Source organism: Hypanus sabinus, chromosome 3 (assembly GCF_030144855.1).
Source record: "Hypanus sabinus isolate sHypSab1 chromosome 3, sHypSab1.hap1, whole genome shotgun sequence".
Taxonomy (NCBI): domain Eukaryota; kingdom Metazoa; phylum Chordata; class Chondrichthyes; order Myliobatiformes; family Dasyatidae; genus Hypanus; species Hypanus sabinus.
Genome location: NC_082708.1, coordinates 52,659,120 through 52,672,352, shown reverse-complemented (window position 1 = coordinate 52,672,352; position 13,233 = coordinate 52,659,120). Strand labels below are relative to the sequence as shown.

Below are 13,233 nucleotides of genomic sequence, written 5' to 3'. Positions count from 1 at the left end.
ACACTGGTAGGATTTCTAGGTGTTCTCAATAAAGGTTGTTTGAGTCCATTTCCCCTTGGGAATGGGCAGATTTCAGATTAGCTCTGCACTAGCTGTAGTCAAAGAGGGAACCATAAAATGTCATGGGAAATGCATTGTCACTATTGATGCTTATTAAAAATATTCAAAACCTGTGATCGTCACAATCTGCTTATAGCTGATAATTGGAATATGTAAGTATTTGTGAAAGCTGTGAAATTGTTTTTGCCCTATCTAGTGATGGGATAGTACTGTGCAGATTTGAATATTGATGTAATTCTGAAAACAATTTTACTGTGAAATCTGATTACCACACAAGCTTTTATATATCTGATTTGAATAGTCAAGTTTGAATATCGACAAATATTTTTCACGTCATTTTACTGAAAAGTTTTCTGTTACTTCTGTGATTGAAAAGACCGTGTCCTTTCTAATGAATGTGCTTTTAATGCCAGTTTCTTGATTAGCAATTCACAAATAAAATTAGTTACTGATATTTTTCATAGTACTGTGCAAAAGTCTGGTGCACATAGCCAAAGACTTTTGCACAGTATTGTAATTTTATGTATTACACTGTATTGCTGCCACAAAAAAACAAATTTCATGACATATGTGAGTGATGACAGCCCTCCTCTGCCACTGTCCCACACCCTCCACAGCGGTCCACCCTTGCCATTCCCAACATCCTTTCCTCCTGCCAGATTTACAAACTCACTTTCCACTCTACGTTGACAAAAATGCTACTGTGCAAAAGTTTCTGCTATTAAATAGTTTATTGTTTGTCTGTATATCACCTGCACAGGATTCTAACTTCACTACAGCAGTAGAACTGGCAGTACGTTTTGGGAAGACTCTGATTATACAAGAGATGGATGGTATTGAGGCGGTACTATACCCACTGCTGAGAAAGGATCTTATTGCTCAGGGTGAGTGTTTGACCTGGTTTTAGAGATTATTTTGTTTATTTAATTCATAAAACTAAAAATAATGTTAAAATAAAACAGTTTACATCACTGATTGACATGAAGAATTATAGGGATTATTGAGGAGTTAGGGAATTATGAGAATATATCATATACTGTATTAATTCAAACAAGAACCAGTCTTCAGTTCCTAATGTAAATTGCAAGCAGTAATGGGTTTAAAGTTAAAAGGAATCCTTTGCAAATAAATAATACAGGAGAACAGGCTGGCCTACAGCAGGGGGCTGGCTAGTGAGAGAGATGGTTTGCAAAGTGGAGTGACCATGAGATGTTCTCAGGCATCAGCTAAACGTTATATGTTAATTGGCCTGCGTCACCAGGGAACTTTGGGCTTAAGTTACTTGCTCCATTGTAAATAAGTGAGATTGCAGACTAGACTGATATTATTACTTAGCACATAAAATAGCTGCTCTATCAATAGTTGGAAGATTTATGTATTCCAAAAATCTGCCCTCACAACACTAATCTTGAGTATCTGGCTATTTGTCCCCAGTAGTTTTTAGATTATCTATGTGATTGTGGTTGTTCCAGCAAAGGTGTTGGAAACTTCAGAGGTGTCATATCAATTATAATGTGCTTCCACTGTAAATATGTAGCTCAAAGGAACCATTTGTTAGACACAAAATATTGACGTAAATGATGTTATTGTAACAATGGAAATTGTATTGAACCACCTGTTGTACCTTTGATCTTAAGGGTATAAGAATGCAGTGTGGTTTGAATGTGGGGCACTCTACTGAGAGGGTTTCCAATGTAATGTCTGTTTATTGTGTTGAATAAAGATTTTCATATCCACCAACTTAGTCCCAGGCATAATATCCCATATCTGCATATTTACAATTTTTGAATAAAATTTTATAATAATTTCAGGAGGGCTGAGGGAAATTTAGTCCACTTTTGGGAAGAAAGGGAAGTTGTAACTGACAAATGAAGTGAGCATAATGGGGCCATAGAATTGTTTCCACTCCATTATAAGACCAACAATTTCATGGGTATTGCGCGTAGCTTAAATATTATTTATTTATAACTTTCAGTCTACCTAATATTGTTGAATCTTTGTGTAAGCTATATATAGTTTACATATATAATCTGTGATATTGTGCAAAATTATTCACGGATAAAAAGATCTAATATGCTTCATTTGTCCTATGTTCTCCTGCAGTTTCTCAATGTCTTTGCTCATGTATTGTTTTTCTAGTAATGCAGAAAGCAAACACTGCAGATGCTGATGATCTGAAATAAAAATGCAAAGTGTTGGAAGCATTAATCAGATCAAGCAGCATCTCTGAAGTGAGAAACAGTTGTTTCAGGTCAAAGACCCTTTGTCAAAACTGGGAAAGAGAGATTATTTTTTTGATTGGCAGAACTACAGAAACATATCCTAGCAAAGGTAAAGGAAAAAGGCATATTTGGGCCTTTTTTTGTATACATGCAAAATAACCCAAGGGAACAGACAGCAAAATCTTTCAACCGGTAATGCATCTTATAAACTAATGTGACTTAGAATCAAAAATCTTTAAAAAGAAATACCACATAGCATTGCTACATAAATAAAGATTTCTAAACATGAAGACAGAAGAAACTGCAGAGGCTGGAATCTAGAACAATTATCTGCTGGCAGAAATTAGTTCATCAGCTGTGGGGGAGGCGGTGAAGGAAACGTTAACATTTCAAGTTGAAACCATGCATCAATTTTGTCAGTAGATTGTTTGCTCCTCCTAATTTTCAAAGGTACTTACCTGAGTTAGGACACTGGTGCTATCCTTGGAATCTTCAGGCGCTATTTTGAATTATAATTGCTGCAGGCAAATGCTAGTCCATTTATGGTATCCAGCAGAAGATCAAGTATAATATCTAATTGGTCATCGCATTATAAAGTCAGCAGCCAATTACATGTATGCAAATATTGTGGCAAGCTAATATACAATCATCAGATTGTGATCCATAGCTGTTACTGCTATGTAGACTTTATTAGTGCTGAGTTGAATTCATTGCATTTCCTTATGATTCTTTCTGACATGGGCATGGAGTGAAGAGCAGACAAATCATTTGTAGTATTTTGTTGTTGTCATGCATCAGAGCATAAGAGTGGAATTCTCTTTCTGATAAAGAAATTAAATTGTGAATATTTCTATATCATTATGATGCTCATTGACAATTCAAATTGCAGTATTTTCTTATGATTTATGTGTTGTCTTAATATTACTTTGCTTAAGCATGCCAAAAAGGATACAAATTTCCAAATAACGTATACAGTTCGATAGCATTCAGTGCTGTTTTTTGAAATATGTTCTATGTTTTCTTCTATGCCTACTGGACTTTACAGATAAAATTGTGTTGGATTAATCCAATTTTCAAGAAAGTATATGTAAAACTCTAAATTAAAAGCAATAAAAGCCGGACAAATTCAGATTATGCAGCACCTGTGGAGAGAGAACACAGGATCCCCATCAGAATTTGGGGAAGGAGAGAAAACAAGTTAGATTTTTGGTAGCAGAGAAGGTGGAGGAGGGCTGTTCAGAATAAAGGGAATACCTCTGATAGGGTGAGACCTGCCTACTTTATTTAAAACTTAAATATGCTTGTTTGGTACATTTAGCACTTAATACTGGAGCAGAACGTAGAATTATTCAAAGTTGTATAAATTATTTTTTAAAATCCCAAATAATATTTATGTTAATTATGCTTCAGTTACAAAATTTTGTTTTTCTAAGAATTTTTATTGACTTTGCCATTAATTAGACATTCCCCTGCACCCTTCAGTTCAATATCAATTCATAACATCTAAGACCTGAGTGGACAGGAAAAGAAAATGTCCTTAAGTGATCAAATCATGGAGATCAGAAATATGAACTAGGAGAAAGGAGACATTATAAATAAGTACACAAAATTTTGGTGATTGAGTTACTTTTTTCAAAATGAATTTATGTTAGAATACAACATAAGTTTTCTTCTTACTTCCCCCTTTCTCCAGGGTTCATTCACCACCCACCAGCTAGTAGTCCTCTTCCTCCTCCCACCCTTTTATCCTGGCTTCTTTCCTCTTCCTTTCCAGTTCTGATGAAGGGTCTTAATACAAAATGTTGACTGTTCATTTCCCTCCAGAGATACTGTCTGGCCTGCTGAATACCTCCAGCTTTTCGTATGAATTGCTTCAGATATCCAACATCTGCAATCTCTCTTGTACTATAATGTGTCTTGCCTCCACTATTATGGCAATTCTATGCATGTTTTATCCATTCTGTTACTATTCATACGAATATAACCTATTTGTATAACTCCTATAGATCTCCTGGGCAGATTTCATATTGGGCAAGATTCACTATGCACATCCTATCAAATATGAAGTACTATTTGATCTTTGATCTGTAATTTCTTTCTGCGGGCATACTGAATTCGACATTTTTATCTTTTTTTTGCCACAAAGATATCTTCTGTCTCCTTCCACATCAGCTTTTTTATCCTCATCCTTGCTTCTAGCTTGTGCAGTTCAGTTCTAACTGTTCTTTCCAGCAAAATCATCTGTGGTCGAACATTTAATTCCTTGTCCTTTTTCTTGGCTTTCCTTCCACCTTGTAATATTTCAACAGCTATACAAAATCCTAGCATCTGTTTTCATGCATAATTTTGGCAATTTCTATTATTATTTAAAATCTATGTTCTCCTTTGTGAAAGTATTTTATGGAAGTGCTTACTTAGTTACGACATATTACTATTCAGACAGAACATCCATATAACTTTAACTTTTTAATTAAAGTACACTCATGCAATGCAAAATTTTGCCATGTACTTTGTTTTTGAAACAGGACCTCGCTATGTTGTACAAATTGGAGACAAATTAATTGATTACAATGAAGAATTCTGCTTATTTTTGGCCACACGCAACCCCAACCCTTCTATTCCACCAGATGCAGCTTCTATTGTCAACAAGATTAACTTTACAACAACAAGGGAAGGTCTCAGGGGGCAGGTAAAAATGTTATTCCTTTTTCCCAAATTTTTAATAATATTTTTTAGGACTGATCATGACCAGTCAAGTATGATATATGATATGTAGTCAGGGCTGAGTGGCTATATAGTGGCTAAGTTCAGTCAAAATGTAAATGGTCCTTTTGGAAGGAAGTGAACCATATGGAAAGATGGATGGATGGAAATCAAGAACACAGTTATAAAATTTGAAGAACTTAAAACTGATTTAAGACAGATTCCTGAACCCAGAACATTTCAGTTGTCACAGGGAACCAAAAGTGAAACTTGCTGGTGATGTCAAAGATAGAAGGGTGCACTACTACTTTTGGTAAAAAAAAAGGTTCACTTCAGAAAGATGAGTCTGTTGGCAGGTTTCTACAGCTAGGAAAGGCTGTGAAGATAGGGACATGCAAAGTCATGGGGGTTTTTTATATTGCATGTGAAATGGAGAGTTAATGTGGGCCAGCAGACTTGGTTGAAAATGAAGACTCTTCCCTCATATTCGGTGTCTGTGTACTGCAAATTTCTGTTAATCCTATTAATATAAATCAGTGAATAATTAAATATTCTTATGTATCTGAAGCTTTTAGCAGTCACCCTGCAACATGAAAAACCAGAGCTAGAAGAACGCAAAACAGCACTTCTACAACAGGAAGAGGAGAAAAAGATTCAATTAGCGAAGCTTGAAGATTCTCTGCTGGAGGTATTATAAATAAAAACTTATATACTTAAATATATTTAATAAGGAACCTTATTGAGTCAATAATGCTACACTGCCTCTGTTTTGACTATTGCAAAATACATTAAATTTATATTGTTTGTGAAGACAATAGGATAATTTTAATGAAAAATTCAGATGATGGGTGTGGTTTGCATACAATTGACCTTATCCATTCTGGGTTCTGTTGGTAAGAAAATGTTTTTCAGCATCATTCTCAATAGAATGGTTCCTATAAGCAGCTTTGTTTTAAAAGTGCTGGTTTATAGGATTAAGTACTAAGAGGCAGAAAATATCATCATAAACTACATTATCTGTTTTTCATGGGTTAACCATTGTGCATCATACTTTTTGCACAAGGGTTGTGAATGCAATAATATACCTTTCTAAGTGTGGCTAGAAAACATGGGGTAAAGATAAAACCAATTGCCCATATATAGATGGCTAAAATAAAATTAAAGACGATTTGCTTTTAAATGAATTAAAAACTGCAGAGGTTAGAAATTTTAAATGAAAACAGAAAAGGTTGGAAGTACCTAGATTAGACAGCATGTGCAGAAAGAGGAAGGGTTCAGGGCAGTAACCATTTATCTGAATCAGGAAAAAGCAACAAAGAGATCAATAGTTTGAAGACTGATAGAGACAGAATAATAAGGTGAAGGAGGGTAGAGAAATGCTGCTAGTTAAAGATGATCTTTGTGGACTTGTAGATAATGAATTGTAGGTGATCTTTAGACAGAAGCTGATTAAAATGAAGACAGAAGAGAAAGGGAAATAAAAATACTGGAACTAAGAGTAGCAGAACAAACAAGTTAGTTGAGATCTGAAGTAAAAGAGAATTCTGCGAATACCCAGCAGGACATGTTACATCTTTGGGGAAGAAAATCTGAGTTAACTTTACAAACTGATTACTTTGCATCAACGGATGCTGAAGTAAAAGCAGGAGATGCAAGAAATACTCAGCAAGTTGGGCAACAATTGTGCTACCTGATTTGAGAATTTCCAACATTTTCTGTTTTTATTGCACTTTAAAAGAGACCTGGGAATGTATTGTTTCTCAAATTTGAAAATTGAAATTGAAAATTATCTGTTGTGTCTTTAGAATGTTGTTTATTCATATTTAAATATACTTTTAGTTATAATTAAATGAATTTAAAAATATGCTAATATAATTAATCTTAGACACTGGCCACTTCGCAAGGAAATATATTGGAGAACAAGGATCTTATAGAATCACTAAATCAGACCAAAGCCAGCAGTGCACTAATCCAAGAATCCCTCAATGAGTCTTTCAGATTACAGATGTCATTAGATCAGGTATTGTGGAGTTTTGTTTTGTATATTTTCATGGAGTTATGGGATTCTCCCAGTGCAGAAATGGATGCTTCAGTCCATTATATCCATGCCAAACCTTTTGTTGATCAGCACTAATCCCATCAAATGAGGACTAGTTTCTTCCATGCCCTGTGTATATAAGTGTCATTCTAAATGTTTCTTAACTGTAGTGATTCTATCTAACTCCATCACTTCCTCTGGGAGTATATTGCAGCTATCAACCAATCTGTATAAAACAGAATTTACTCTGTCAGTCCCTTTTAAAACTCCTTCCTCTCTTCTTAAATCTCTGTCCTCTTGTTTTGATGCTCCTACCATGGAGAAAAGGTTATGATGATCTACTCTATCCATGCCACATTTTCCATAGTTCTGTCAATCCTCTCTTGGTCTAATAGGCCACCCTTCAAAGTTCTTCACTCTAGGGAAAACAACTATAATCTATCCAATCACTCTCATAGTTGGATTGTCTCCAATCCAGCCAACATCCTGTGAATGGTTCTGATGCAATTACAACCTTTGTAATAAAAACAAAATTCATATATTAACCAACAACAAAGAGTATAATCTGACAGAGTTAATCATTATTGAAAAACCTAGAAGTTTTTTATATGTGATGTTTGGACAGAGGCATGGTTGAGAATTCTTTTGGAGTGTTTCTTCCAGTAGGTCTCAGTGATGGGCATTTTTGTGATAATTGGGCTTGACAGCACTAAAGAATTGGTGCAGGGACGTGGTTATCACCCAGTTGCTTGACCTTCTGTACTTTTTTTGGCCATCACCTATCCTTTAGCTCACTAGCTTTCTGCTGTATGTGTTTCTTCTGGGGTTTGCAGAGCTGTTGTTTTTCCTTGAGGCATGTTGCAGCATCTAACCAATCACCCTTTATGTTTGTTATTAATTCGTTCTAGGGTCTGTTGGTCATTCTCATTAGGTCAATCGTCTACTACATCTCTGTCCTTAACATGAATATCCATTTGTTCATTCCACAGCATACTACCCAGCATCACTGCCATCCCTTTCTGGCAAGAATTCCAAAAAGTTTTATGCTACTTGAGAAACAATAAACTTTCAGGAACAGGCATTGCCTCTGCTGACATTCTAAACTTGGCAGAGAAGAATTTCAGATACAACCTTGCTTTACACATCTGGGGAGAGGAGTATATGACAATGCTTCTTAGATGCAATGGAATCATGCTCACCTCAAAGAGAGAAGACAAAGACAGCTTCGTAAATTCAGTTAGATCTCTCTTGTTGTCTTCCTGTTACACCTCACAATTCTACCCTATATTGTCTCTACCACAATCTATCTGTGATTCTCAGTCTTGCCTCACCTTCTATTGTTATTTTTCTCTGCTTGGCCCAACAATAACATTTTTCAGTAGTTAAAAATGGGCCATTTTATATGGCCCACATATAAAATAACTGTTTCACTTGCACTAATTCCCAAGTCTTTCCCACCATGTAAACTGTAAGCTTCAACTGTTGAATCATGGTAAGCATCCTATTGGATGTATCACAACTTGATTTGGTAACTGCACTATCCGTAACAAGACACTGCAGAGAGTTGTGGACACAGCTCAGCAAATGACTGAATCCAGCCTCCTCTCCATGGACTTTGTCTATACTTCTCACTATCTTGGTAAAGCACCCACATAACCCAAGATCTCACCCATCCAAGACTTTCTCTCTTCTCCCCTTTTCCATTGGGCAGAAGATATAAAAGCTTGAAAGCGCATACTAGACTCGTGGACAGCTTCTAACCCACTGTTATAAGATTATTGAATGGTCCCATAGTACATAAGGGAGATTTGCAATCTGGCAATCTATCTTATTATGACAATGCACCTTTCTGTCTATGTGCACCACACTTTTTCTGCAACACCTTACTATGCATTCGTTTGGTGTTTTACCTCATACTACCTCAATGCACTGTTGTAATGAATTAATCAGTATGAACAATTTTTCACTGTACTTCAGTACATCTGACAATAATAAACCAATTCATCAAATTATTGGTATTTTCTTTCCAGTTAAGTTCATTTATATGATTTACAGCATATTTCAGCTTGTTGTTATACATTTCTGTCTGTGGAGGGCAGCAAAATATCATAATTGATTGTAATTTCTCTTTGCAGGAAAGAGATGCATTCCTCCCACTTGCTGAGACCGCCAGCAAGATGTTCTTTATTATAACAGATTTGTCCAAAATAAATAATATGTATCGTTTCAGTCTTGCAGCCTTTCTTAGGCTCTTCCAGCGATCATTGCAGAACAGGAAGGTATGTTTTAAATTTATCAGAATGCTTTGAGACCTCTTACTTTTCATTGTAGGCAGTGATAAAAGTAAACAAACTATGCTTCATTCTGGTTAATTGGGCCATCGATTAATCAGGGCAGCCACTTATTTGGAACAAAAACTAATCAAGAAAATTGACAGGATTCCCTACATTTATTTGGGACACTATGCCACTCAATTGGGAGACTGTTGTCAAACTAGCACCAGTTGCTTGCACTTATGTGGCCTTTAAGTACTACACTGTGCTTAGAATAAATAGTTTTTAAATATTGTCAGTTATGTGTGCTTGTTTTCAAAAAGCAGTGATCTTTGTCACTGTTAGTTAGTAAAAATATAAGTAGTAAGACAATTCGGAGCTTTTTCGCCTAGTATGCTTTCAAGCATTCAGGCTTGGAGATGCCAGAAATGACCAGGAGTGACAAGTTAGGTACTACAAAGAGTTTGAAAGTATTGACAGTCATCTTGAATGTTACAATGAAAATGAAGATTTGGAGGATGCAATCATCAAAAGCATTGTATGAAGGCAGTCCATCATCTGTACTAGGTACATGAACTGATTTCGTTATTTTACAGACAATCAAACAAGCATGACTGCATACCCTGAATATGTAGTAGTGGTTTTGGTAGTGTTTTGATTTGTTCTGTATTTCATTTAAATACATAATTTTTTACTCAGTTTAATGGTGGTTGGTCTTTTCTATACCTTTTAAAACATTTCCATGAAGTTTCAACTCCTGGGGCAATCACTTAATCGGACTGGCACTGATGTTCCTAATTAACTGGAATCCACTGTGTCTTTTAATGTACAAATAGCAAGTCTTTATAAACAAAGCATTAAATAATTCTTAATGTTATGGCAATTTTGTAGTTAGACTACTGATTATATCGACAGACAATTTACTTTTCTACAATTAGAATGATTCATACAATAAAATAGAATGGTTTTCTTTTCCATCTCATTCTTCAAAAATACCGTGTGTCATTTTCCCTAAAGAGACATGGGTTCACTTGCTATGTAAAAGGACATAATGTTAATCTGTATTGAAAATGAAAGAAGTAAGTTTTCTCCTGCCATATACTTTCTATATCATTTACCTGAAGGCTCTCTGAACTGTGTATTGAATGCACCACCTGTGATGCAGACTTGTTGCTGCAAGTTTATGGAGGTACAGATTTCCTCCTCCTTTGTTGCATACAAGTATATTCAAAGTGTGTTTTGTTGAAGTTGAGTGAATGACTGTATCAATATCCTCACCAAATGGGGTATCTTTATGAATCATTTTTTGTGAAAGTCATCACAGAATGCTGATTCCATTGCTTTTTGCTTATTGGTCATCAGGGGTACCAAAACGGGACCATTAAATCCACTAGTGAATCTTTTGTTCTACTCCAATTATGTCACGCTTTCACACATTTTACGAAACTCCAGTTGTTCCACAGTAATATCACATCCCAAGGTCATTGCCACATGAAACGACAACTTGACGACTTTGAACAAAATTGTTCAAATTTTGAGTGCTTTAGGCCACATCTGTGGGAAAAGGACAAAGTCAATGTTTCAAGTTGGTGTCCCTTTGTAGGCTGTGGAAAAGGAGACAAAAGAAGGTTGTTAAGATGTAAGAAGGATGGGGAGGAGGATGGTTTTGATGGTGTAAAACTGGGGTGACCACAGGAATAAACTTTAAACGAGGTTATCTGTTCGATGAGTGAATGGAAGCTTTTCCCCTCCACCATCAGATTTCTGAATAGTCCATGCATCTAGGAACACTACCTTATTATTCCTCTTTATCATTATTTGTTTAGTTTTGTAACTTGTAGTAATTTTTATGTCTTGCACTGCCCTATTGCTGCAAAGCAACAAATACTGTGACATTTATCAGTGATAATAATTCTGATTTTGATTTCAATTAGAATGTGATTAAACAGACTAAAAAATGTAGAAGTTGCAAAATGCATAGCCAGAGGACATGCTCAATAAAGAAATGTATAATATATGGTATAATATATATATATTCACTGTATACTGTGAATATACATTGAGTGACTTTCTGGCACAGTGTAGTGTCTAATGACCGCACAAGTGCACACAACTGACACTAGTTATAAAGTGTTCGGTAACGGCCTCCTGTCCCAGTTAAGAGGCAGAGTGTCCCAAATTAACAAAGGAAATCCTAACTTTTTTCTCAATTTGTTTTTGTTCTTTAAATGTTGTCTCATATACAAATGTTTGTAAATGGCTGCCCTGATTAACTGGAATCCACTGTATACAGTGCCTTACAAAAGTATTCAGCCATCAACTTTTTCTCCACATAAGTGAGTATTACAACCAGGGTCAATTTTATTTCAATTTGATTAACTGAGAATTTTGATTTGTGAAATCACATGCTCCTTTTTCAATGCAGAGCTCATAAAACAGGGAAATTTGTAAAACATGAAAATCTAAAAATACAAAAATTGAAATGTCACCAGTTCAAAAGTTATTATACCCCTTTGTTCAGTGCTTAATTGAACCATCTCTTGCAGCTATTATAGCGAGTTTTCTTTTTGGATAAGTCTTTCCTAGTTTTGCACAACATGATGAAGCAAGATTTGCCCATTCCTTCTTGCAAAATTGCTCAAGCTGTGCCAGCTTAGTTGAGAAGTAGTGATGGACAACAATCTTGAGGTCTTGCCAGAGATGTTTGATCAGGTTGAAGTCAGGACTATGACTGGGCCAAAAAGTTCCACTTTAGTCTCGTCCAACAACAAGACCTGCTTCCACATCTTTACAGTATCTTCTAAGTGACACTTACCAATGTCTTTACAGGCAAGGATATATTTTCTTTTAGCCAGGGCCTCTTCCTTGCCACTCTTCCATAAATATCTTTCTGAACAAGACCTTAGAGATTGTGGAGCTATGAACTTCACCTCCAGTTGCAGCCACAGACTTCTGCAGCTAACTCAAGAGTGATTGTTAGTGTCATAGTAGCCTCTCTTACAAGTGCCATTCTTCTATCTATACTCTCCTTTGGCCTCAACAGTCACATAATTACAGATATTGATTGCAACGTTTCAATGGTAAACCCAACTGTGTTCCTCAGGCACAAGTCCCTTGTCATTTGACTAACTCATGCTGGAGGAAGACTGTTGGGTTTACTGTTGAAATGTTGCAATCAGTATCTGTAAGTATGTGACTGTTAAGGTCAAAGGATAGTATATGTAGATAGATTTGATAACTAGTCACAAAGCTTTTGTAGTCAGTCAAATGTTATTCTTCTCCAGTGACTAAGTTTTATAGAGGTGGCCTGACTAAGGCAGTGTGGTTCTGGTTTCATATTTTTTCACAACTTTTTCACAATGGACTGCACTGAGCTCCAAGATATGTTCAGTGCCTTTGAGATGATCTTGTACACTTCCACAGATTTGTGCTTCTCTATTATCATTTCCCCGACTTACCTTGAATGCTCTTTTGTCTTCATTTTGGTTTGGTCCATTGAAATTCTACCATACTGTTAGACCTTACGGAGAGAGGGTAGTTGTTCTTATGAATTCATTGAAAACATGTGATCCTCCAGTTTTTTACATCTATAAATTGGGTGAATTGTTAAAGGTAGTGCGTACATTACACTTGAAGACAGCATAGTATTTACAAAGGGTATGAATACTTTCTCAGCCTCACAAATTTGGTTTTTAATATTTAGTAAATTGTTGACAGATTTTGGAAGTTTTCTTTTGATTTGATGTGCAACACTATGTTTACTAAAAAATCTTACTTTAATATATTTTAAATTTTGAAAATATCACAATGAACTGTGAAAGTAGTTGTAGGGGCTGAATACTTTTTCAAGGCATTGTGTATAAAAATAAATAGCATCTGTCAAAATTATTGTAGACAGAACTAGGGATTTTAATCCACAAAGAGCAAGAAGATTATA

General features: G+C 35.6%; 1 protein-coding gene across 1 annotated transcript in view; it reads left to right on the top strand.

Moving 5' to 3' along the window:
- The window catches only part of dync2h1 (dynein cytoplasmic 2 heavy chain 1), a 463,334-nt gene that overhangs the window by 223,045 nt on the left and 227,056 nt on the right, over positions 1–13,233 (top strand). Inside the window, exons 67-71 of the mRNA XM_059964317.1 lie at positions 821–944; positions 4,808–4,971; positions 5,554–5,673; positions 6,871–7,005; positions 9,159–9,302. Coding sequence (XP_059820300.1) covers positions 821–944; positions 4,808–4,971; positions 5,554–5,673; positions 6,871–7,005; positions 9,159–9,302 — 687 coding nt within the window. The remainder of the gene's footprint in view (positions 1–820; positions 945–4,807; positions 4,972–5,553; positions 5,674–6,870; positions 7,006–9,158; positions 9,303–13,233) is intronic.